Here is a 27160-nt window from a genome sequence, read left to right as displayed (position 1 = left end):
GTGTGGAAAACAAAAATAAACAAAAGAATAAACCCCTCGGACTCGACAATCTTTACCTATTGCAACTATCTCTACACCTCCGATAATATCAGCATGAAAATTTGGATGGTGGGATGGATGGTGTTGTTTCCATTCTTATACGCAAGAAAAAAAAAAGGGTCCAAACGTATAATCATGATCAGAAGGATTTTTCTTTTTTGGTGGCCACAAGAAAGAGAACATTGCTTGAAATGACATTATTCTAAAAAGGAAAAGGCTTGGATTATTAGGATTTGTGACATTTAAAAACTGCGAGCCGCTGCAAACTAAATTAACTAATTAGCACTTTATATTATTGGTAATTTCTGTCATTTTCCCCCACCCAGAATCTGAGGGTCACGGAACAAAGCATCCTAGGACATGCTCTAGCTTCAACTTCAAGTCCCCACAAGTTGATTTATTAAAAGTTCAATTATTTATATTTAACACGAAACAAATCATTATGCAGGGTGGGTCATAATTATTGGTAATATTCCTTCTGCGCCATTTTAACTGCCCTAAACTTTGTTTATAGATATAGTTGCATTAGGACAATCATGCAGCTTTGTAATCTGCCCATCCCAAATCTACATTTTAAGGTTTAAGTAAACACTACTCATTGGCGTAATGGTGTGGTCTGTGATCAGTCCATTAGCAACGGCAGAAAAGTAAGCTAAAGTTGCCCCTCCAAAAAAGGGGCTGAAGTTTAGAAAAAGCCCAACATTATTACAAAATATTCCATACGTTGGATTTAAAGCATTGGAATATGATTAATCTTTATTTCTGTTGTTTTTTGTTCTTATTTTATGGGTCGTGGGTTATCATTAATTTCTACCGGCATGACTGTCTAGCAATCACTGGTATGGGTCCTAGAATATGCCTTATCCAAACTTTGGGCTCGGGGCCCATTTATATTTTATTTTCAGAGTTAATGCTAAAAGCCTAAAACCATTGACACTTAAACCTCCCCCAAACCAAAAATAAATAAGCAAATAATAAAAATGCAACATTCAAGGAGCTCGAAAGTGGGCACTCCCATTGTATTGCATTTATTGACAAGAAATGTTAATCAGCTCAAAGGTCGAGAAGAAGTTATGTAACTCACAGGCCTAACAAAAATCCATTCAAAAAATAAAAGGAAATCCTAATTAATCAATTAATAAGTATCCTGGCCAGCATATAATTCAGCCTTTGTAATGATTTTACATGCACTATATATAGCAAGTTTGTGATTCTATTTCTTTCATAGAAGTTGTTGTCGATGAACCATTACTCATGGGTACACCTCAGTGACATCATAAGATCGAGGTGTACAAGGCAAATTTCCAAGTTTAAATGGGAAGATGATGGAACCATCTTTTCTCAGCAGGGTATTCAATTGCGACATCATTATAGCACCAAAATCAATGAAATGTTACATCAATTTTGATATGTACAAAGAAAAAGAAGCAGGAAAGGTCAATCGAATAATACAAAGCCATGACAAAATCTCATCACACCACTCGTCCTGCCTACCACAAAACACAACTCCTTTCCGTGCTGCTATTCCCTTTCTTGCACAACCACACTGCTAAATGAATTGAAGGTTTTGTCTCCCATTTGTCTGCCTTAACAGTGGAAATCTTATGCATCATTATGAACCACTGCAAAAGGAGGCCATGTATCATGTTCTTCAGGCATAGTGGGAAACTCATCAAGTTTCTGTATCCCTATATAGTTATTTTCAAAGAGCCTCTTCATGGATATGGAGACTTAAATCTTGGACTCACGTCTAGTCTTCTTCCATTGATAACTTCGCTGCCAATGCAAAGGAAAAAGAAATAATTCAATCACTGGTTTTCTGTTGAGGTTTAGTAGTATTTGTTTCATTGCTGGAGTAGTTGTTAAGGTTTATTTTTCTACACTGCCTCCTCCATTTCAGCAAAACATGCAATCAGGGAACAGGCCAAGAGTCTAACTTTTGTGGAGGCCGCAGTTAGCCCAACTTTAGTTGCATCAATCAGTCGCGTCGAGTAAAATGCACCAAAAAACTGAAACAAAACATAATCAAACCAAACATAACCCAATTTCCAAGGCTTTCCTTGACCGCCCAAGGACTCTTCTGCTTTTGATCCCCACTGTGAAAAATTTGCCTGGAGTACACTACTGACAAAATGTGTGCCATTATCTTCTATTGTTTTCACTTGTATACTTCTCTATAGTGGGAAAGCTAGATCAATGTCAGATAGGATTATCATCTATAAGCATTGGATACACTTTATGAGACAAACAATTTATCAGTTTCAACCTCATTTGAACTCTTTCAGAAATTGTAGTAAAAATAAAGATTCTTTGTAACATGGAAAGTCTTATCTCATGTATTGCAAAAGATCAAAGGCAAGAAAAGCAGGGCTCTCTCTCTCTCTCTCTCTCTCTTTTTCCCCCCCGCTTTGTACGTATAAAATCAACTTTTCTCCTTTATATCCAGCTTTTCAGTTGATGTCCATGTGGGTAAGCGGGATATATCCATTCTTGCGTGAGCAGAAGATGTCGCGCGCTCTTGCTCTACTAGTTTATTAAACCCGGACAGACCCATGCATTCGGTCAGACCCGAACATATTTCCTTACTAAATTACCAAAGGAACACAATAATATCTACGAACAGTTTAATTCTCACAACGGCAATAATAAAGAAGATATATAGTTTAATTCTTCATATGACCCAGTAGCTGATGAAGCTGGGCCATTTTCGAATTGAATTGATTAACGGTACTACTGATTCCTCCGATCCTCTTCAATCTCCGAGAGTGTACGGAGATCCGACGTCCGATCTCTGTAAGTGATTATGTCGGAATCCCGGGGGCGGGGGGCGATATCTCAGAGCCATGGATAGAAAACGTCGTCGGGGAGAGAATTGAGGTTCGACGGGAGCACTGCTGGGCTCCGCGAGCAATCTACCCGGACCTAATTGAATATTTTGGAGATCTATCTCGGATTTGGGCTTCATGACTAACCTTACCAACATCTTATTGGTAAATTTTCATTTTCTAACCCATCCTTTTTCCACGGGCTCGATTCGGGATTGTCGGCCCAGTTTAGGGCCCATTTACCTGTAATGCCCAGATCACTGCCTAACCGAACCACCTTTTGTTGACCGTCGGATCCCTGATGAATATTGAATATTAGTCGTCAGATCCAGGTCTTCCTGGAAAAACCCTAATCCATATGTTACTTCAATCTTCGGTCCAGTATATATGCCTACCTCCGCGACACAGTTCTTTCAGTTGTCCTTCCACCTCTAAAACCTCTGCTCCGTAATTCTCATCTCCTAGTATACCCAGAAGAGGTTAAAGAGACGGCATCGTTTTGCTGTCCGCCTTGACTGAGCCCTTAGCTTCGTCTTGGCCCTCGATTTTACCTTTTTCTTAGGTCCAATCATTCTGTACATTTTATCTTCTACGTTTTCTTCGAAACCCATAGAATCGTAGACATGGTAGTGAAGCTCTCGAAGTCGGAAAGGAAGATCGCGTACGACGCGAAGCTATGCCAGCTGCTTGACGAGTACACTCAAGTCCTGGTGGTGGCGGCCGACAACGTCGGATCCAACCAGCTCCAGAATATTCGGAAAGGTCTACGTGGCGACTCCGTGGTGCTCATGGGTAAGAACACCATGATGAAGCGCTCCGTCAGGATCCATGCTGAGAATAGTGGCAACAATGCTTTCCTCAACCTCATTCCCCTTCTTGTTGTACGTCACGCTCTTTTATTTATTTTAATTTCGTGGTATATCTTAAAACGAATCTACTAAAAAATCTTTATCACCTTAGAATTATGACATTTTCTTTGGATTAGGGAAACGTAGGGCTGATTTTCACCAAGGGTGATTTGAAGGAGGTCAGCGAAGAGGTTGCCAAGTACAAGGTCCTTTGTCTAAAACCCTTTACCTTGCATTTTGAATTATTTCTTGTCGGCTTTTTGCTCTTAGTGTAGTGTATTTATGATTTCCATGTAGTCCACTAGTGGAGAATTCTATGATTCGAGTGGTTAAAACTGTTTTTTATATAAAATAAATAATGAATAAGTGAATAAAAATAAATAAAGAGAGGCATGGGGATTTAGGTAGTTTGGGATAAAAACATACGTCAACAAATTATTTGAGGATGAAATTCAATATAATAGGTGATTTTACAATCTTTCATGGCTTCACATATCTTTCAATACAATGAAGTAATTTGAGGTTTAGGGATGTTGAAGATTATGCCTCCCTTGAGAGAAGATTCTTTGAAGTCCAGGCGTAGAGAAGTTGTAGAAAGCCCATCAGATTTTTGGGGATCTCCTTCTTTATGTAGAGGTCTATTTTCTTGAAGTGATTGAGTCTAACTTATTTCGCGAATTCTTTTCTTTTAGGAGTCTGAGTCTATTTTCTTTTAAGAGTTTAAGTCAACTTATTTTGGTTTATCTCTTTCTTGCCTTATTTCTTGGCTTTATCTCTTCCATTATGAATAGTGATACGTTTTTGATGGGTTGGACCTAGTCAACTTTATTCGGGTTCCTATTTATCAATTCTTTGCGAGTATGGTTGGTCACGGAGGAGAGCTAGAAAACAGAGGACTTATTTTGGACTTGCAGTTCTTAGCAGTTTGGGGCCAAAGAATTCTCATCTCAAACTTAAAATTCTCATCTCATCATTACACCTTTCTCAAATCCCCATACAAAATATAATAAATAATTCAATTTTTTCAAATCTCAAAACAATAATATTACTAAAAATAATATTTTAAACTCTCATCTCAAACTCAAAATTCTCATCTCTACTCCCAAACCTTCCGCGAATGTTAGCCACTTGTGCTGGTGCTCATATAAGTGTATTGCCCAGTGTAACAGCCCAACAAAAGGATTTAACAGGGTCGTGCGCTTGTGGGCCTTATTTTTATTTTGTTATGTTATTTTCTTTAGCTTGCTTTTAACTAGTTGGACCTAAATTTAGCTAGCAGGCTGGAGCCCATAAAGAGACCTAAATCTTGTTCTATTCTGCATGTAGTCAGCCCCGTGCCCAAGTTAGGGATACCCCATCACTCTCCCAGTTATGTGGGAGCCTTCACCCCATCTCTCTCCCAGTTATGTGGAGCCTTACTGCTCTAGAGGAATTAACCAGAAAGTAAAAGAAACTTCTTCCTATCATCTTCTTCTTCTGAATTTTCTTGGGGGTTTTCTCACCTTTGAAGTGAGTTATTTTATTTCATTTTAGTATCAATCCATTGGTCGTGTCACACTGAGCCTCTGGTAAATGTCTCTTTATGTTAAATGCAGTTTTTGTTGCCAACGACAAAGTCACTGAAAATTGTTGGGAAGCTTGTTCAAGAAATCGCAACAGAAATAAGTTGTGCACAGTTTTCTTTATTCCTACAAATTTTGGGGTTTGACCAATTTGCTGATACAACAGCAATGTTGTTTGTGTTGCCAGAGTATTTTTTGTTTTTTGCTTATGGGAGGCTTCTTTTATTACCATGGTTGGCAATAGGTGTTTTTCCTGGTTCCTTATCAAGTCTTCAATGAACTATAACTGTTGTTTGGCTGTGTTGCAAAATAGTTGTTTTCATTTCTTCTTGAAAATGAGTTATTGATTTTCTTTGTTGAATATTGTCATATAATCATGTTCTAAATCTTATGGGGTTGTAATTTTGTGAGGTTTTTACTAAATTTCTCTCTAAATACCTTGTAATTGATCGCTGATTCTTGTGTTTAGAATGCGCTATCTTATCTTGTGTTGTGATTCCATGGCTGTAAATATAACTTTCCATACTTCAACAGGTTGGAGCACCTGCTCGTGTTGGTTTAGTTGCTCCAATTGATGTTGTTGTACCTCCTGGCAACACCGGACTCGACCCTTCTCAGACCTCTTTCTTTCAGGTCTGTGTTCTCAATTGAAAATACTTTCATTTTTCATTAATTTGAAACATACGAGTCTTATGCCATTGTCTTTCAGGTTCTTAATATCCCAACCAAGATTAACAAGGGTACTGTTGAAATTATCACCCCTGTAGAGCTTATTAAGAAGGGTGACAAGGTTGGCTCCTCTGAGGCTGCCCTGCTTGCAAAACTTGGCATAAGGCCCTTTTCTTATGGTCTTGTTGTCCTATCTGTTTATGACAATGGCTCAGTCTTCAGCCCTGAGGTACTTGATCTGACTGAGGATGACCTTATTGAGAAGTTTGCCGTTGGTGTGTCTATGGTCACTTCATTGTCACTGGCTCTCTCGTACCCAACACTAGCAGCTGCGCCACATATGTTCATGAATGCCTACAAGAATGCTCTTGCTATTGCTGTTGCCACCGAGTATTCCTTCCCCCAGGCAGAGAAAGTTAAGGAGTACCTAGAGGTATCTCATCCGCTAAAACGATTTTGACCCTTTTTATGCATCAGTACAGTAGACTCTGGCTCTGTTACTCTAGAGCAGATTTATAAATCCCATTTTTTTCCTTGTAAATGTAATTGTTTTGGCTATTAATGCAGGACCCAAGCAAATTTGCTTTTGCTGCTGCCCCTGCTGCTGCTGCTGATTCGGGTGCTGCCCCTGCTGCTGCTGCTAAGGAGGAAGAGAAGAAGGAAGAGCCAGCTGAAGAGTCCGATGATGACATGGGTTTTAGTTTGTTCGATTAAGTTCGTGTAGGTTATGTTTTTACTATGGGACTGTGATCCTTGTGTTTACTTTCTTTTGGGTTTTCACTGATGGAGTTTTATTTATTTATTTTATGCATTTCTGTTTACCTATTTCTCTTGGAGAATTAGCCAGTTCACATGCCTTTTGTCTTTCGTGTTTGGGGAGTTGTTGTTCTGGATTTATCAAGTTTGATATGCCATATAATTACCATCTACCATATTTTATTGTTCGCGAAACTTTCGCACCATTTCAGTTCTTACGTTGGATTAAGTTAAAACGGCTCTATTTTTTGCTGCTTTAACTTTAGGCTGCTCCAAGTTGAATTATTCATGATACTTCTTCTGTCTATGAGCTCATGGTTGGTAATATGGTATGGTATCCACCATCCGCCAGAACTTCTATTTTGTGAAGGCTTTTTCGAGTCTTTTGTACCCATCCATCCCCCACCGAGGTTCTTGCAAAAGGGATCATGGGCTAAAATTAAGATAATTGTGTGAATTTAACAAGGAAAATTCTATGTGCAGTCATTTTTGCGGATTCCTTTGTGCACTCCAGTGATATGATTGGTTGTGTATTAAAAAAAAATTAATCCAACCAATCATATCAGTGGAGTGCGCAAAAATGACTGTATGTAGCATTACTCATTTAACAATCCTCATTGGGCTGAAACCAGTTGGGCAAAAACTGTTAAACGCCGGAATGGGCTTCTCGATCGGTCGACTTGTTTTCAAATGGTGAGTTTTTGGCCCAATAAATGTAGCATGTCCCCCCCCCCCCCCCAACAAAACAAAACCTCATTGGGCTGAAACCAGTTGGGCAAAAACTGGTAAACACCGGAATGGGCTGAAACCAGTTGGGCAAAAACTGGTAAATACCGGAATGGGCTTCTCGATCGGTCGACTTGCTTTCAAATGGTGAGTTTTTGGCCCAATAAATGTCCATGCTGTCCCCCCCCCCCCCCCCCCCCCCCCCCCCCCCCCCCCGCGGGGCAGCCGCTACCTGACTAATCTTTTAACGAGACTAACTTTATATCTCTACTGTATATATTTTGAATTCAGATTATTTAGAGAAAAATGTAAAGATACAAATACTATAAAGGGATCAGCATCCCAATAAATATAAAAAAAAGTTAATAGTTCTTATAACATTTGTGATCTATCTAATGCTGCCAAGTAAACATACACAGAAAATGTTGTAGGGTATACCTATAATATCCATTTCCGATCTAGATTTTGAAAAAATAAATTCTAATGAAAATCAATGAGAGAGAGAGAGAGAGGTGATAAGTAGGGGTGGTAATATATTACATGATCCGTTAATTCAACATGAACACGATACGATAATAGCGGGTTAGGGTTTAGTCTTTAATGGGTTCTGGTCAAAACGGGTTGACCCATTACTTAACGATTGCTTAACAGGTTGATAATGGGTCAATCTGTTATGACACGTTAAAAAAGTTAAAATTACAATTATACTCTTATACCTAAAAGTAAAATTGTTAGAATTCTAATATCGATATTTTTATTGTTTGAATTGTAATTTTAGACTTGTATTTAGTTTTATAATTTTTATAAATATTGTGATTTTTAAATTTATATAAAATTATAATAAATTTAATTAGGTCAAACTTGTTAATTTTGGATTTATTTAACCTATTTACATAAACAGTTTGAAACAGGTCGTATTATATTATGTTAACCTATTTCGTAATATTCACTAATTGGTCATAACGGGTTGACATAACACGACTCGTTATGTTAACGGGTCGTGTTAGGGTTTGAGATTTATACACGATAAACTTAACGGGTCAAGTTTGAATTTAGCTATACAGTATAATATACATATTTTGACACGATACAAATACGACCCGTTAACACGATGTGACACATAATGATAAGTAATGTCTCCTATCTAAGGAGCCGACCCATCTAAAATTAATAATGTTCGAGATCTTTCATATGATATATGGATTTCATGAAATTTAATAAAGTAGTAAGATTGAATCGGGCAGACAGGCCAGGTGGACGGACGTCTCTGTTTCTGCTTTATTAATTTGGCCGGATAATTGTCTGTAATTATTATAGTTAATACTTAGTTGCCACACCGACAAATCCCCCAATGGGAAAACTTTTGACTTGCATGATATTTTAATAAGGAATAGCATTAATAATGAAGATTTCCAAGTCATGACGCATGACTGCTCAACGCAATTTGATTAGACCCGTCCTTACCTACAAATTCTACCAAAACTATGTATATTTATATTCCTTCTTCCTCAGACTGTAGAGAAAGTTAAAAAATAAAATAAAAATCCAGATAACACACACGGACTTGCCGTTTAAGCATCTACCAGAAATTCCGATTCCTCCCTATCTGTCGACCACAAACATCCAAGAGTCTTAAACGGATAAAATCATAACACAAATAAAAGGAAAGGGACGTGGAAGTAGAAATAGATATGGGCCAATTCTAAGCGCATGATGCTGATATTTGTTAGTGCGCCTCGATACATGCTCCCTTACCAGGAAACCACCTCACCATTGACTTTTGAATCCCTTCTAACTCAATTCAAAAAAATCACCAACAATTCCTTAAATTAATATTATATACAATTATATAGGAAATATTATATCAATCACACGAATAAAAATTATAAAATTCAATATGAAAATTTAATTTTACCCCCATTTTATAAACTCCACTCAAAATATATATATACACAAGTAACTAATTAAGTAATACTATATACTATATTTTTATTTTATTTTTATTCCACTATATAATACATAACAAAAAATAATATTTATAATTTTAGAATGTGCAAATCTCGTGTATTTTTTTAAAAAAATTAAGTAAATATAAAAATTTACATGAAAAATTATTTTTAAAATAATAAACTTTATTTAAAAAAAAAAATAGTATACATTACTTACGTATCCATAACTCAAATTTTCTTAATTATATATATGTATTACATAAACTTTGAATGGGCTACCGTATGAGCCACGTGGCACAAATCGTGAACTTTAGTTTGGCATCTACACGTAACCACTGTAACCTGATCTGTCCTCCACGTATTTGGATAGGTATAGATAGAGTGGAAAATAATGGGCGAGCCACGTGATCGGAAGACCACGTGACGGGGGCTGGAAACATGTCACATGCGTTCCCGCGTGATAGTTTGCCCCTAAAGCACATAAGGATCGCCGAGTTGGAGGCCACTTACTACTCCCCTTGGGTCGTTGCGTTGAAGGAGGCAATTATAGGTGACACGCGTGTACCAATATAAGGCGGTGGGATTGGCGAAGAGAATTTGAAGCGGCAAACGCGGAGAGATCGAGTCCCTTTAAAGCTTCTTTTTATATCGCCAACCTTCGAATCCAGATGACAGCGTCGGAAAGGGACGAAACCAACGGAACTAAATGGCCGAAAACCAACGGAACTAAACAGCAATCAAGGACAATTCCTTTTTAAATATCCTTCTTTTTTCGAAGAAAAAAAGAAAATATAAGATTTATATAAAATAATTAATTTTTTAATAGAAGAAGAATACTATACTTACCCAATTTATGACTGCATTTAACATTATTTTCTTTTTGTATAGGTTGTCCTTCTCATTTTTAGTAGAGTTTCAAAAGGAGTAGACTTACCTGTATGATATTGAGAATTTGGGATCAATTGTTACCCTTGCCATTTGGTGGTTAGGATAGGTACGTCAGTTCTACAAAGGAACTTCATGTATAAATTTGAGTGTTTTCTTTTGATACAAATCATACAAGCAGTACTCTGCATTTCTTGTTGGGTGAAGTTAACTTCCGATATTGACAAACTGTCAAACACTACGGGATCAAAAACTTTCGATCGAGATAGAGAGGATGGGGATTGTCAAGCAAACAACAATGATTGGACTTTCTACTGATTTGCTAACCTGATAAAAAAAGAAAAAAAAAATATTATGCTCTTTTAGGCTAGACTATTACACAAAATTATATTATTTTATTTCATTTCATCTTATATAATTATTAAATTTATTAAAATTTCTATATAAAATATAATAAATAATTTAATTTTTTTAGATTTTAAAATAAATTAATATTATAAAATTATATTATAATAATATTTTATTTAACTATTAACAAAATTTCTCTTTTTATTTATTCTGAACTGCATAACCAACGGCTTAATTGGGCAGTCTTGAAATATTTGTCTTGCAGAGTGGCCAGAATATGTCCGAAAGGATTCTTGAACATGCAAATCCTCATTTCTTTTTTAAATGTTGCATATCTGACAACTGATCTCGTAACAGTGGGTCATCTTAGTCCTTAGTTTAATAGTTTTCACTCTAAAAATATGGATTAATTGATTCAACCTGACAATTAACGGAAAAACAATTTTTTAACCTTGTAGAGGTCAAGCCGATCTTTTGGGCTGAAGATTTAGCGGTTAAAAAAAGAAAAAAAAAAAAACAGTTGGTAGTCTAATGAGGAAACTAAATCCTAATCCATTTGTCCAATCTTTATCCAAAATCCGAGCAAGTTGCTCTATTAAACTACTATATTGTCTTAAACACAATCCGAGAAGGTAAATTCTGACTAGAATTGCTCTATTTTATGTCGGTATTGTCCTTTTCACTATGTGAGGAGCATTTGTCATCGGTTTAATCTTTATACTTCATAGCATTCTTCATGCTGTGGGCGCATGAAATGGAAGGAAAATCTTCGCACATTCCATGTGGCAACACGCCGAAATATTAATTAGCTGGTATTTTTCTTTGTCCCTCAAAACGCGGACTAATTCTCGAGTTCCCAATTCCCGGTACACCTACAATTGCACAGCTTGCAAATGTCAAGCTGGAAAACATTTAGCAACATTGGATGCCTCATAATTCATTATTATATGTGTATCACATTTTTTTTAAAGTTGGAACAAAAGTATAGTGTGAACGGAAATGTGAACTACAAAACAAAGATGTTGCGCCTGTAATTGTAGAATAATACCGAGTCTTTAATCCTTATCTACGCCAACAATCTTTAATTGAAAGACAACGGGAAATGACCCAGGTCCAACTTAAAACGCTACTGTTCGTAGATTCCAACAACTATGTACAAACTACAGAGACACTTTAACGTCTTCTACGTTAGGTGAAATGGATAAGGCTCGTTTTCCATTCTTTCTTTAATATTTCTTCCTATAATAAAAAATGAGAAAATACCTGATTTTTTTCGAGAAAGTTAAATTTGTAGGCACAGGCGACTTTCAAATTTTTTCCATTCTACACGCCTTTTTGCTGTTCAAATATCCCCCACCTACTATAAATACAACTTCCTGTCTCTGGCTCCCTCAAAACTCCCACAAACCCAGAAATTACACGATACCAATTCTCACTTGTCAGTTCAAGGAAAAAATGGTTGATTTAGATTGCAAGGCAAAGATAGCCTCAACCGACATGCCTAACAAATCCCCAAAACTCACCAACAAACTTCAAGTGTCGGTTCCCTCCACCTTTCGTGCCGCCCAAATATCGGAGGCTCCGGCTGTGGCTTGCTCCGCTTACGACAACTATCTTCGCCTCCCGGAGCTTCGGAAGTTGTGGAGCTCCATTGAGTTTCCCAGTTGGAAAGACGAGTCCGTTTTAAAACCGGCTTTACATGCTTTAGAGATTTCGTTTCGGTTCGTCTCCACGGTCTTGTCGGACCCGCGGCCGTACGCCAACGGGCGCGAGTGGAGGCGAAGGCTCGAGTCTCTCACGACGAGTCAGATAGAGATCATTGCTAATATCTGCGAGGACAACGAAGAAGACGGTGCGACACGAGGAACGGCTCCCATCGTAGATCTGAGGTCATCGAACGGTGTCCTGGCTCGCGATGGTAGCTATACCGAGGTGTGGAAGATGACAGGCGACACTACCGTTGTAAGCCGCACCAGCGAGTCTAGCTTGCTTCCTAGGCTTGCGACGTGGCATAAATCGGAGGATATCGCGCAGAAAATCCTCTACTCCATCGAGTGCGAGATGCGGAGGTGTCCGTACACTCTTGGCTTGGGAGAGCCGAACCTTGCCGGTAAACCGAACCTCGAGTACGACCTGGTATGCAAACCGAGCGAGCTTCACTTACTGAAGAAGAGTCCGTACGATCACATCGACAACTACGAGAACCAGACGCTCTACTCGTCGCACCAAATTCTAGAGTCGTGGATCAATGTGTCGCAACAGCTTTTGAAACGAATCACAGAGCGAGTCGAGATCAAAGATTTCGTAAGAGCTGCGAGCGGTTGCTATTTGATCGAACGGATCTGGAAGCTTCTGGCCGAGATCGAGGATCTCCACCTCTTGATGGACCCAGACGATTTTCTTAAGCTCAAGAATCAGCTTTGCATTAAGTCGATAAACGAAGCGGGGCCTTTTTGCTTCAGATCAAAGGGGCTCGTGGAGATCACGAGGCAATGCAGGGATCTGAAGCACAAGGTGCCATGCATACTAGGCGTTGAGGTGGACCCCATGGGTGGGCCCAGGGTCCAGGAGGCAGCCATGAAGCTCTACAGAGAGAAGAAAGAGTCGGAGAAAATTCACCTGCTTCAGGCTTTGCAGGCAGTCGAGGCGGCCATGAAGAGGTTCTTTTACGCGTTCAAGCAATTGCTGGTGGTTGTGACGGGGAGCCTGGATGCGAACGCGAACCAAGTCATCTTCAGTTCAGACTCGGGTGACTCACTGAGTCATATATTCCTTGAGCCAACCTATTTTCCGAGTTTGGACGCGGCAAAGACGTTTTTGGGGGATTTTTGGAACCATGAACAGGGTGGGATGCGGCTTGGGTAAATTGACTTGGAAGACACCAGCCGAGTCTTTATTCGGTTCGACTCGAGTTGCAAACTCGTGTTCCTCAGCGGAGTTGGAGGAAATCCAGCTATTAGTGTTAGGTTTACACACTTGGAAGATGAAAAGTAAAATTAATTCTTAGTATTGTTATACTTTTTTCTCTTGCTGAGTTTATGTACCATTAGTTCATGATTTGTATATACAAAAGGATGACGTTCGTTAATAGTCATGATTTTCTTTCCTTTTTGGCTGAATCTATGCACCATGAGTTCATGATATCTTCACTTAATGTTCCGAAAATTGGAAATCTGGGCAGATCACGTTAAACAATTAATTATCAGTTGCATATACATTTACAGTTTGATGGGGAAAAAGCATCAACTTGCCATCCACCACGGCACCAAATGGATGGGTCTGTGTGTTGAAAAATGATGAGACTGATATGAATCTAAGAGAAGAAGTAAATGGAAAGTAATAATAGAATATTAAATATAAGTAAAAAATATGTGAAAAGTAAAAATAAAATTTATGAAAAATAATAATAAAGTAATGAATAATAATAGAGTATGTTAAGAAGTGTTGATATATTTTTGACACCCAAACACACCATTAAGACCCATCACGCGATGGTTGTTGGTATTTGAATTTTGATCTTAAAGAAGTATCAAAGAGAGGGATATTCTTCTCCTACTCTGTTATTGGATGACTTCTTGTTTACAAGAAAGGAACATCATGTTGTTTTTTATTTTTATTTTTCAAACAGTGATACCTCTATTACTGAAATAAGTGTTCATTATATGATTATAAACTTGAAATGAAATACATTACAACATAATTGAACTGTTATAGGAATTAGAGTGAAACTTAAGGTGGGTCCTTGTCACTGTGAAATTTTAGCATACAGTTTAAAAATTTGATGAGGGGTATTTCTCCAAAAAGATTGTTTGAAGAAGCCCATTAAGCCAAGATATGTGCGCATAGATTCTGAGTCCATTGTATTTTAACTGCCTCTCATTTATCAAAGTTGTTGAGGGTTATTCTTGCATCTCCTATTATTCTTTTAATGGTCCAATCTGAAATTTGCTGAGGATTATTAAAAGTTGAAATTACCACATGTGAATCTCATTCAATAATTACATTCTTCCATTGTCTTCCTGCTGCCATAGAGATACCAATAAAAGCCGCTAGAGCTTCTCCACTATTTGGATTACAAATGGGAGAGAATTCAGTAATGCATACTAGAATGTTACTAAGGTAATCCTTATAAATAATTGTTGCTATGCTACCATTTTTTGTTTAACTGAAACATCAAATGCTATAAAAATTTGTACAACAGTAGGGGGTTTCCAAGTGGGGTTCTCTTGAAAAATCCTAAAATACCAGGCAGACTTATGTTCTTGATAGAGTGTCAACGTTCTAGCTACAAAACGATCTAATAGAATTGGTTGAGATCCATGGATTATTTGATTTCTATAAAACTAGACACAATCCATAGAATTGCAAAAAGTTGAAAACTTTGGATTTCATTTAGATCAAGATTTAGTTTATCCCATGGATCTAGGATAATTTGAATATAATTAGTGATATCATTCCTAGTTGAGAGTTTAATGTTTAGAGGCCAAAAAGATTGCCTCCAAAGGATTCTTGAGAGAGAGCAACTAAGAAATAAATAAAAAGTTGTTTCCTCTGTAATTTAAAACAAAGGATAATGAGTCTGAGCCTGATTATCACTGAGAGGAAGATACTGTTTTAGTAATGATCTTGTGGGGAGAATGAACATCCTGTTGTTGTTATCTGAAAGGATATACGAAATCGAAATTAAAATGGGCATGTCCTCTTATCCAAATTGCCAATTGGATATATATGGAAAATTTGAAATGCCAGGGATTAAAAAAGCAAGTCATTACTATCTGGAGAATAGGGGAGGGAGCTGGAACTGGGAAGCTGGCAATGCAATATTGGTGGGCCAAATGATATTTGCATTTACATTTTTGTAGTTATGGCTCAAGATTCAGCCCAAGTGGATCAAAGCTCTCTCTGCCTCTCTCAAATTCTTGTTCGGATTTTAAGGAAACAGACATACCAAATTTATATTGAACAATTAATTATGTCTGAAATATTTATACAACCAATAATAAATGATATAGAACTAACTCATATATACCTGAAACTCTCAAATTTGAGAAAGATGTTGAGAGAGTTTTTTCTAACCAAGTCTTATCCTTTATATTCCATTAGTCTTCTCATTTTAAGTTCTCGTTCGTATTGGCCATTATTTTAGTTTAAATCCGACGAATAGTGTACTGTACTTGTTGTACATTATGCTCATAAGAAGCCTATTCGTGCCCCAATAAGAGTGCAAGGCCAGCGGGTTGTCATGGATTAGACAGTGGTAGAACCTCCAACTTTGGGCTTTCCCAAGACCATCGCCAACCAGCCCAACTTTGCTATGAAATTAGGCCTCCAGTGAAAAGAAAAATCTAAGCCTACTTTGACTAGAAGTGGATCCGTTAAAAAGGCCGAAAAAAGTTTCGTCACCTCGAGACCGAGCGTGATGTCCGATCTACAAAAAGGCACTTCACATGACTCTGACCTTGGACCTTAAAATCCGTATCCGAACGGCCACGTGTTGGCCACAGACCCCTTCACTTGGCATGTTCCAATCGCCTTTGTCACCGATCAATCACTATGAAGCTCGAGAAAGTGCCTGACACGTCTCTTTTTTCTTCGTATCTCATTCATACAACGGGACTGAGATATATTTGATTTTCCATAACGAAAGATTCTCACTGGAAATGAAGGCAGAGCCAAAATCCCAGCATCGTCATCCTTTCTGAGCTATCAATCTTTCATATTCTGATCCGTAATATCTGTTGATCAGCTTTGATATATATAGCTTATATACGTTTTTTGGGTTCCTGATTTTAGTTGTATTTTTATGTGTGTTACAACAGCGAGGAGGTGGAGGGAAATAACAGGTGCTGGGATTGTGACACTTGACAATTGGATGGCCTGACCTTTATCTGTTTGAGAAATGTACAAATATGGAAAAGCTTCTTTCCCCTCTTCTTTTACACAGCCTTGCCCGTGCTCTGACTTATCAACCCCTATTCCTTCTCTTCCTTCCTTAATAACAGCACCTCTCTCTCTCTCTCTCTCTCTGATCTACTCGTGGGTTCTCTGTTACTTCTTGATCAGCGAAATCAGGGCAGATATGGGATTGAGGATTGGCCAAAATCCAACTACTTGGCAGCCTTTCCAGTTTGCATCCCCTTTTCTATTTTGTTATGCCCCAAACTCAGCAGAGAAAATTTACCCTTCCATGTTGAAAACATGTGGGGGAAGCAATACATTCCTGGCTTACCGATTGGCTTACCAGCCCTCTCGTTCCCGGTCACGTTATTGTAGAGAAAATGGCATAAGGCAAGCTTGTGGGGCGAATTTTGATGAACTCTCCGATGAAGAAACGATGAAACAGATGCTAAATCTTAGAGATTATGACGAGGAAATTGACAAGAAAAATGCTTGCACAGTATCGGAAACCTCGGGAAAAACTAGGCACATAGAAGGTGAAGATATCGTCAAGTTATGGCACGTTGCAGCTTTGAAGCTTAATGCTTTGGAGCCTTCTTTGCTGGGTATCAAGCCTGAGCCACCGCAGTGGCCCGAGAGAGATGAGGTTCTTCGCATTAGCATTCAAAGGAGAGTGAACAGAATGGAAATCCCCATATCGCTTCGCATAATCAAGAGGAAGCAGCAATGGGACGAGAGTTTGAAAGAACCGGGCGACTCTACTTACTGTTCTATAAAGAGGGCCTTCTCTTCAATGGTATTTATAATCAGAGAACTTCAGAGCTGCGCGCTACAAATGAGGGAAAGTCTCTATTCTGAAGATTTGCGTGGGATTGTTGAGAAGGTACAGAGAGAACTGAATGTGTCATTTGTTTGGGTCTTCCAACAAGTTCTTTCGCGGACTCCGACTCTTATGGTTTACGTGATGATTCTTTTGGCTAATTTCACGGCATGTTCTATGGCCCATTACTTTGTGACTGCCGCTGCAGCACCGGCAGTATCTCATGGAACTATCACAGAGAATGAGAACAAGGATCGACCTCAGTTTAAGCTCGATCCTATGGTAATTAGGCCGATTTCAATTTCATCTTCGAGTATAGGTGCTGCTGCTGCTGGTCGCAGCGACAGATTAAACCCTGCTGTTGATGACACTGAGGGTGGGGAGGAGGTAAATTTGTGGAATTCAGTGGTGGAAGAAGCTTCAAGAATGCAGGCAGAGATGAGCGGGGAGGCCCTTGATCATAAAACGAAGCAACATTTAGTGTCACCGGTAACTGTGGAGCTAGAACGAGAAGATTATGAGGATTACTTTAGGAGAGATCTCTTTTACCAGTTGGAGTTATCCCGGGAGCCAAATAATACTCTTCTGCTGTCCAACCATGCACAATTCCTCCACCTGATCGTTCATGACAATGACAGGTGATTGCTAATTAACTCTTCTAGTCTAGTTAGTGGTGTTATTTTGTTTGCATATTGAAAGTGGGTTGAGTTTGAAAACCAAAAGAAATTGGTGAAAGAGACAAAGACTAGCAAACTGAATCGACATCTAAAAAGAATCCTAATTGCTTACAGATTTGGGGTTCGAGTGGGACATATCAGATGGGTTACTCTTGATAGAGTCATTCCATTCTTGATTACACGGATCAGCTTGAAAAAAAGGTTCTGCTAGTTGGTAGAGTGAAGATGATATACATTAAGACAGGTACCCTTGCTTGAGTTGAAATTTCTATGTGATTGCGGGAACAGTCAATTGCATTGGGCAGAGATAGGATTGTCTTTAGTGTATGTCATGTTCTTCGATTCTATTTTAGGCTTTGGGATGAGGAGTGGCTCCCTTATAACTGGATGTCATATATTTCTGCGTAGTATGGGGAATTTGTCCCTTCAGCATGCAGTGCTGTGAAGCCATGAAATGCTACCAGGCCGGGGATGCGCTAGCCATGTCCGAAGACTACTTACATTTGGGACTCGAGTTTAGTTCTTGACTCAAAGAAGCTAAGCCATGGCCCGTAGATGTAGACAACACTAGAACTCTCAGAACCAGAACCATAGCCTAGTTCAACTAGTTCATAGCAACCAAGTAGCACACACTTTATGTCGAGTAACTCAATAATTGAATGGCCTGTCAAACTGCTAGAAATTGTACAATCGATTCAATTTTACTGTATTTTACTTGAGTGCATAGTGTTAGCATATGGTATCAATATCGTGAAGTTCAAGTCTGACAATTAAGCGGGAGACTAGTAAAAACATACTTATATTGGGTTGTGATTTTATTGGAGTGAAGATGCTGCTAAGTTTGTTTTCTTTCATATTTTCATGGCTTTGCAGGGCAGAAGAGTGCCTTAAGCGTGCGTTGCTGGTAGATCCTATGGATGCCGAAGGACTGTGTCGATATGCAGACTTTCTGTGGATGTCAAGAAAGGACCTGTGGGGAGCAGAAGAGAAGTATGAGCAAGCAATGGCAGCTGAGCCAGGCAACCCTTATTATGCATCCAAGTATTCTAATTTCCTTTGGAGCACTGGTGGTTAAGATACTTACCTCCCACTTAATACATTTTACGATGGCTACAATAAAGTTTTGTGATCGAGGAGAGGTAGTGTCAAATTGTCAATGGCAGAACGCCATTAGAATCTCATTATGCTATCCATATATTTTAGTTTATTATTCCTTAATTTCTCAGTGCTGCCACGAAGTTTGGAATATACGTATGTGTATGTGACGCATGTATATGGCCCAAAGGCTGTGGAGCAGAGAGATATTCTCAAGCCTTCTTGTTTCCATGAATTCCCCTTTGATTACAGAAATAACTTGCAGCGAATCCACTTTCAAAGTATGTTGCAAAGATGCCTTGTTTTCTATGAGTAATTTGCCTGAGAGTTATCAAGAGGGAAAGTCACTTACCTAGTAATGGTAAGAAGAATCGGTTATTAACGTGATGATATTGTTATTGAGAGAAAATTTACCAGCTTAAGCTTCTGAAGAAGTTGAGAGTGACTCTTCACATGATGAGAGAGCATTGGAGTGATTAATGTTTGCCTGGTTTTATCAAGATTGTGAAATTGAAATGGCGTTGACAGATATATCTAAAGTTCCTACAAATGCTTTAGAGCTGCAAACCATGAAGCACTGTCTTCATTCTACTCAAGACAATTAATATAAGTGATTTTCTCAAATGGCAACTGCCATTGTGTTACAAAATCAGAATACAAGAAATCAATCCAATGGATATGTTAACTTCTATCTCCAACACACTAAAAGAAAATTTCAATATTTTACAACTCAGGAGCCAATAAGAATCTGGAATAGCTCAACCCCCCACCCCCACCCCCTCCTCCTCTCTCGGAATAACTCAACTTTTGAAATCAAAGAAAAAAAAGGGGAAAGTCAGCAATTGAAAGGAAGGACAATTGCTGCGTGATCACCAAAACCAGACGTTTCGGGTATCAACAACCTTTACAGTAGTAGGTATTAGAGGCATTCGCCCGAACTCTGCAACAAATCTATTGACACATTGGGTTCTTCTTTCACTATGACCTCCCATGCTACTGATTCCAGTTGAACCAATCTCATAGATATTACCTACAATAAGACAACGACTGATTTGAAATAATTTCTAAAAGAAGTAACACGAAAAGTAGTAACAAAATACCATGAATAAGCAGAAAAGGATAATCTTTCCGACAATAAGTTGCATCATCCTTTGGGAATAACTGACTTGTAATTCAAGTTTCCACTACCACCACAATCAAGAAACAGATAATGCAGGTGCTGCCACATTTACCTTTTACCCATATAGGGGGAGCCCCAGACGCATTCGCAACAAGAAAAGACATCGCGATATCCTCACAGTTCCTGCAAAATCAATTTCACAATTTAGTGATATAAGCTTGTATGACATATTTCAAAGGATGAATACACTGCCAACAAAAGCAGGGGAGAAGAATATTAAGCAATGCATTAAATAGATGGAGAAGAACCTGTTCTTGGTAACATATTCTCTAACTGATGTCGACATGTCATTTGTGTACAGACTGAAATACTTTTTGTGGAAGAAGGCTGCTTTTGAGAGGACCATACTGTACGCACCTGTCCACCAAACTGACCACCACCCACCATATATGTAGTAATCATTGTTGCCTTTCTGCAAAGAGATGGACTTGTTAAAATGGCAAGTGTTAACTGATCAATCTTGCTCATCCTTTAAGGTAATACCAACAGAAAATAAATAGTTCACACTTGCATCATAAACCATACATAACCATAGTAACATTTCATGGAAATGTTGATTCTGCAGATTGGTCCGTAAGTTATATTCTTGACAACTTGTCAAATTTGTTTTACTCATAATTCAGTGTGCTGTAAGAGAAAATGTGCTTTACCACATTTGGTAGGGCAGAAACTTGAATGGTGACAAATAGGATAAGTATTCTGCCTATATTCTTCAACAGCATAGATACGAAATGACTGAGAGATGGGGCTGAAACTGAGAGGGATCCAATCAGGCATATGTATACTATGTCATTTCATTTTTCTTTAATGGAATCCGAAATTAGAATAAAAAGAAAGGCAACAGTTTAGATGCTTAACTAGCTTCGGTGTAAGAAAATTATCTGAAATAAGGGGTTTAAAGCATTTAATTATATATATATCTAAGATCAATGCATACCGATTGGTCGACCCAATGGATACGTGGCAGAAATCCGACCATTGTATCGGGTGCACTTCTCCATACATTGAATGCAAATTCCACGGATGAGCAAGAAAATATCACATCATCATCAATTGAAAAAACAGCATCTGTCATTAAATCCTTAATCTCTTTGAATCTATTATTCAAACTGTCTTCCTTGTTGATATCAAATTTCAATTCAACTTGTCGCTCATGTCCAGAGTTGGATTGTACAATGTGGTTCAGAAATTTCTTAAGAGAACTGGATGGAGGACTGGGCTCACTCCAGACAATGTGTATAGATTCAAGTCCAGGACAAGATGAATAGTGAGAAATGGACTGCTTCAAAAGATCATATCTTTTCCACGTGTTCATTACGATAGCATATCCTTTCCTATAAAAAAAATATACATCCAGAACGAATATATAAGAACTCGTAATTCCCTTTAAGGGATGATAAAATGATCAACAATTTCAATAACAATAATAATAAAAAAACAAGTATGGGGTGTTGAGTCCACCAATTAATATATTTTCCCTCCCAACACTTGTTAACTTTGTGTCAAAAAAAAAAAAAAACCTTTGTGATCATGCATCCTGCTCAAATCTCGCCCTTTTCTTAAACTCTTGAGTCATAACATAACGGGTCCTTTAAATAATTTGTGTGAATTGTGTGAACTCCGAAGTCTCTCTTCCTCAACTCGATGCTTCTTTGAGTAATATGAAGCTCTAAAAACATTAATTAAATACATGCGAGGTTAATGAAGTGAACATTCACACTAGGAATGTCTACTCTTTTGCCCCACTTTCCAAGATCAACACCTTTGAGAATATTCTACAGTTTGAAAATAAAATGCATCAAATATTTTTCTTTTTATTTTTTTATTCAACCCAGCCACTCTATGACACCAAAACCAACTGCTTTAAAGCAGAACAAGAAACCCTTTTTTTTTTTTTGTTCTTTTTCTTTAACATAATGACAAAGATGAAACTATCAAGAGGAAGAAGACAAACCCGAAACGGAGAAAAATAGAGGGCAATGAAGATTGTGAAGAGTGAAAGAGTGAAATTGTGTTATATTATACTGAACCCTACGATAAAGGTCCATACATACAACAACTGTATATACGAGAAACTAACAACCGATTCTTCTTCTAGTTGAGCTGTACATTCATGTAAGGTAACTAACTCAAGCACTCCAAGCTAAATAACTCCACAATAAGTAAAGAAAAAAAACTAGTTATTTTCTTCAGGTAATAAATGATGAAGTAACTAAAGATTTGTCATTTCTTTTTTTGGCGGCAAAGTTTTTAAAAAAACTTGTTACTAAAATGGAATTATATCTGTTTACCATAACTTAATAAATAAACTATAATAATAGAAATGAAGCACATGAACTCGTAAACTAGAAAATGGTCAAGCTGAGTTGTTTTCTAAGACATCCACTGAACATGGAAACAATCTAAATTTTATGGACGATACAATTACCTATGCAGCAGATATATAATTAAAAGTAGCTAAATCAGAGAGTATTTTCTGTATCTAACTGTACGAACCGGGGAATAGATAACCGTTCCAAAGCAACACTGCGATTGGTCCATCCTGTAAAACCCGAAGCACGACTCAGTAGCGCGATAACGGTGAAGGCGATACAGCAGCAGAGGACGAGCTTGATTTTGATCGATCCGGCAGTGCAGATTAGGAGTTGTCGAAGCCTCCGTACCGTGCGACGACTCAAAAAGCTCTCTCTCATCACCTCGATCCCTCCGAGTCCGAGGCAGTTTCAGGCACTAGTCGAGTCAACCTCCCTTGTCGCGGCCCGTCTAGAACGACAGCAATTCATCCAAAAGGCCGTTCTTTCTTACTCCCGCCGGTGCCGTCCAGTTTTCGGAGAGAGAAATGTGAGGGCGGCGTAGGCCTAACAATTCATAGTGGAAAGAGTAAAATGGAATGATGGCAATGACGATACAGTTGGTAGGAAATTTTTTGTCGATGCCACTGATATCACCAGCCAATGTCTCGTTCACGTAGAAACAACGGTCTAATCTCAAGTTTTCTTCGCATGCTTTCGCTGAATGGTGGGGATTGGGGGCCGACCCGTCTAGAATGTGGGACCCGTAGGCGTGGAAAATCATTACCCTTGTGGTATGGCGGATATACATCACATCGTAAAGTCTGTTCTCGCCGTTCGATGAGCTAGATGGGTGACGTATTATGTGTCGTTCGATCTCGTGTACTCTGGAATTGTAGGACACGCAGGGTGGTTCTCGATCATAAAATATGGGAAAATTTTATGTGCATTTATTTTCGCGGATTCCTTTGTACACTCTAGTGATATAATTTGTTGTGTATTAAAAAAAAATTAATCCAGCCAATCATATCAGTGGAGTGCACAGGGAGTGCACAAAAATGACTGTACGTAGCATTACTCTAAAATATGTAAAGAATTATTCCAAACAGCCGATTTTATTTTGGTTTTATTTTTTCCCTTGCGTGAGGCCACTTCTGCTAAAGACTTAAGGAGCGAAACAGCCCACTCAATCTGATTCTTGTGCGAATACCTCCTAATGCCAAAACCATTAGATCGAAAATGCATTTTCTAACAGTAATGATGATTTTCTCCAAGAATAAAAGACAAACAAGCTGTATCTAGATGTTGAAACTTGAAACCCATCCCCACATACAGGTATGAAGACCAATATGAGGTAAGGAGAAGTTTAACTAGCCTCACCAAATGGGTTTGTTAACAACGTGTTCCACACATCAGGTACATGGCTCAATTATCTACAATACAAAGAAGATGAGAGGCTTAGGGTTGATGAGTTACTTCCGATTAATTTATTGGGAAGAATTCTAGTGAACCAAAGAGTGTAAGTCCAGCATCCTAACCCAACGTCCGGCTTTTATACGGCTAGTCGAAAGGGTACTCCGTATCCTGTGTCAAATGCCCAGTCTCCCGTACGGGATTTCACGTTATCATCTTTAATGCGGTATAACCTCCCCATGTCTTGCCTTAGTGGTGGGTGGGGGTGCGGCCACCTTCTGCGTGCCTTGTCAGTGATAGGAGGTTTTGCTAGGGGTGAAAACCGACCTCATCAGTGCGGTTTTTGGTTAAAATCAACGCCGACCGATGAGGTGAGATTCGCCGGAGCAACCGACTGTAACTGGTCGATGGGGAGGAGGAAAACCATCCGTATCTACTCCGGCGGTTCTATGGCGGTTCATGGTTTGTTCTCGGTTCCTCTAGCAGCGCTGGTGCTCGGAGAGAGTAGAGAGAGGCAGAGTTACAGAGAGAGAGAGAGAGAGAGAGAGAGAGAGAGAGAGAGAGAGAGAGAGAGAGAGAGAGAGAGAGAGAGAGAGAGAGAGAGAGAGAAGCTGTGAAACCCAGGTGAATCAAGGAAGAAGAATAAGAAGGAAGAAGGAGATCAAAACGACGCCCTTTGGTTTTAAATCCAACGGCGTCGTTCTACTTATGTTTTTTTTCGTTTATCATAGATAAAACGGCGCCATTTGCTTTAATACAAACGGCGTCATTTACATGTGTTTTAATAATAAGAGGATCAAACGACGCCGTTCCACTGCGTCGTTTTATTTAGGTATAAATTAAAAAAATATATATATATGCTGTCGGCCGGTTCAGTGGTTTGAGCCAGCCCCAAACCGCGACCGAACCTACGAACGTCGGTTTTGTTTATTTTCTGCTGCACGCCGACCGGTTCCCTAGCGGTTCCGGCCGGTTCCTGACTCCTGCGGCCGGTCTGTGTTGGTCACGACCGATTTGTCGGTTACTTGTACACCCCTAGGTTTTGCCGTGATTTATATTCATGTCCGGTATCTGATCCTTAAATGCGGTGTGGTTTTGACACGACTTTCTTCTATAAGGTTGTGTCAGGGTAGGGGGCGTCCCACTTTTCCATATCAACCACTTTCCTAAGGGTATAACCAGTCCAGCTTGGGACATATCTTATAACTGAATTGATATATTCCGATTTTAATATTTGAAAAATTGATATTGTACCCGTTACACCCTTAAACCAATACTTTCAATTTTACTGGTATCGATCCAGTTTAGTTCGATTTTTTTGATATATTATATACTATATTATAGTGTATAATAACATAGTAATATATTATAATATATATTACAATTTATTATAGACTGTAATGATATATTCTAATATATAATATAGTGATAATGTATAGCTATTTATATATAGTAGATTACTAACAATAGACTATTAGTAATCCACGCCCATTATAGCCCATATATAGTATTAGTATTTCCATATATAGTATTAGTATACCACACTAATACTATATATATACCATGTAGTGATATAATGATATAATACTATGTATATAGTTATCTACTAATACTATATGTTAGTGATAATATAGTATAATTACTAATACTATAATATTATATAGTGATATAGTATTAGTATAACTACTAATAATATAGTTATTTATATAGTTATTTATATATAATGGATTACTTGTAGTATTAATATTAGTATATAAATATAATAGTATCATATAGTGATATAGAAATTGATTATAAATGTTAGTGATAATATGTTAGTGTCTGATTTATTTATATATTTGATTATATATGCAAGTCATAATATGCTTGGTTACATATATTTTAGTGATAATATGATGGTTATATACATTTTTTATATGAGTGTATATGATCAAATGTATAGAAATGTATTTATCAAAAAGAATATATATTATAATTTATTATGCTATAAAATATATTTATCCTTAACATATATATATAGTTTATATTAATAACATATGATCAAATCTTTATGTTTAAGATTACAATTTTATGTTATTTAATTTTGATAATTTTTTTTTATCAAATGTTATATTAAGATTGATAAGATTAATCTATATATTATATCAAATGTTATATTAATTTTATGTTATTACATTATTATTATAGGATTTCAAATTTAATTTTATATTAATTAGCAATTAGCATATAATATAAAATTATTTTATATATAACTATATATAAAAATTATATAGATTTTATATAATATAAAAAATTAATATACATGTATATGAACCGATCCGATCCGGTGTTAGAAAAAAAAAAACTAAAAATGGATTGGTTTGAAAAAATGGAATTGGTACCAAACCAAACTGCTTTTGCACCGGTTCGGTTCATCGATTTTTTTTCACCCCTACACCTTCCTACTCAAGCCCTGGGCCCGCTTCTCCTTTACGCAACTCATAGGCTAGCCGGCTATACTATTGAAAACTAGGCGCCTAGGATAAACTTGGCCTGGCTCAAGAGGGACGTAAATATTCCTCCTAGTTAGGCCCAGCCCAATAGTGGAGGCAAATATCCCTTCATGAGTTCTTCTTCCAAAAAAAAAAAAAAAACAGCTCCCTTCCCATTATTTAAAAAGAAAAAAAGAAAAAAGCCCTCCAAATACAATGCTAAGATGCAATTCTTTCCCTTGATTTGGAGATGAATTTTCACATTTTTGGAGGTGCAGCCCCCAACAATCTCCAATAATTCAATTGATTTTGGAGATGCAATTCTTCCCCTTCACGGTTGTACTCTCTCCCGCATAAAGAAAATGAAGGATTTGAATCTTTGATGGTCGTTTATCGGCTACAAAGAGCTAGAGAAATTGGGAAAAAAATGGTGGGTTTGCGTTAAAAGATATGTTTCCAAAGAGTGAGTTTTTTTTTTTTTTTTGAATGAGTGGGTTTACGTTTTGCGTAAAACATCTATTAAAATGCTATTGTGTATTCTTGTACTGTATAAGGCTGCCCTAAAGCAGTTAAAACATCTATTATCTGTTTTAATTAAAATGCCGTTGTGTATTCTTGTACCGATTTGGATATTTGCATTATTGAACTGTTCAGATTTCGTAGTAGTCTTTTTTGAATTTTTTTGATCTGATAAGTTGGAAATATCTT

General features: G+C 37.8%; 4 protein-coding genes across 5 annotated transcripts; 3 read left to right on the top strand and 1 right to left on the bottom strand.

Moving 5' to 3' along the window:
* The first annotated feature begins 3247 nt into the window (after positions 1-3247).
* On the top strand, positions 3248-6875 carry LOC122301478 (60S acidic ribosomal protein P0). The gene is made up of 5 exons (XM_043112857.1): positions 3248-3745; positions 3850-3918; positions 5809-5907; positions 5984-6376; positions 6511-6875. The coding sequence occupies exons 1-5, from the start codon at positions 3488-3490 to the stop codon at positions 6655-6657; spliced, it is 966 nt and encodes a 321-aa protein (XP_042968791.1). The 5' UTR covers positions 3248-3487; the 3' UTR covers positions 6658-6875.
* Positions 6876-11934: 5059 nt separating this feature from the next.
* Positions 11935-13726, top strand: LOC122301477 (nematode resistance protein-like HSPRO2). The gene has a single exon (XM_043112856.1). The coding sequence runs from the start codon at positions 12063-12065 to the stop codon at positions 13470-13472; it is 1410 nt and encodes a 469-aa protein (XP_042968790.1). The 5' UTR covers positions 11935-12062; the 3' UTR covers positions 13473-13726.
* A 2404-nt stretch (positions 13727-16130) lies between these two features.
* On the top strand, positions 16131-19392 carry LOC122301475. Of its 2 annotated transcripts, none has more exons than XM_043112853.1 (3): positions 16131-17963; positions 18117-18246; positions 18876-19013. In XM_043112853.1, the coding sequence occupies exons 1-2, from the start codon at positions 16507-16509 to the stop codon at positions 18211-18213; spliced, it is 1554 nt and encodes a 517-aa protein (XP_042968787.1). In that variant the 5' UTR covers positions 16131-16506; the 3' UTR covers positions 18214-18246; positions 18876-19013. The 2 variants fall into 2 exon arrangements, with proteins under 2 accessions (XP_042968787.1, XP_042968786.1); XM_043112852.1 differs by lacking the exon at positions 18117-18246 and having other exon boundaries at positions 16141-16335; positions 16427-17963; positions 18876-19392.
* Positions 19393-19683: 291 nt separating this feature from the next.
* LOC122301476 (glycosylinositol phosphorylceramide mannosyl transferase 1-like) lies at positions 19684-23248 on the bottom strand. The gene is made up of 5 exons (XM_043112854.1): positions 22774-23248; positions 21215-21611; positions 20526-20689; positions 20330-20400; positions 19684-20127 (listed from the first exon to the last, which is right to left on the bottom strand). The coding sequence occupies exons 1-5, from the start codon at positions 22968-22970 to the stop codon at positions 19967-19969; spliced, it is 990 nt and encodes a 329-aa protein (XP_042968788.1). The 5' UTR covers positions 22971-23248; the 3' UTR covers positions 19684-19966.
* Between the last annotated feature and the right edge of the window lie 3912 nt (positions 23249-27160).

Source organism: Carya illinoinensis, chromosome 2 (assembly GCF_018687715.1).
Source record: "Carya illinoinensis cultivar Pawnee chromosome 2, C.illinoinensisPawnee_v1, whole genome shotgun sequence".
NCBI classification, from domain to species: domain Eukaryota; kingdom Viridiplantae; phylum Streptophyta; class Magnoliopsida; order Fagales; family Juglandaceae; genus Carya; species Carya illinoinensis.
Note: the sequence above shows the minus strand (reverse complement) of the source record. Positions and strands in the feature narration are given on the sequence as shown.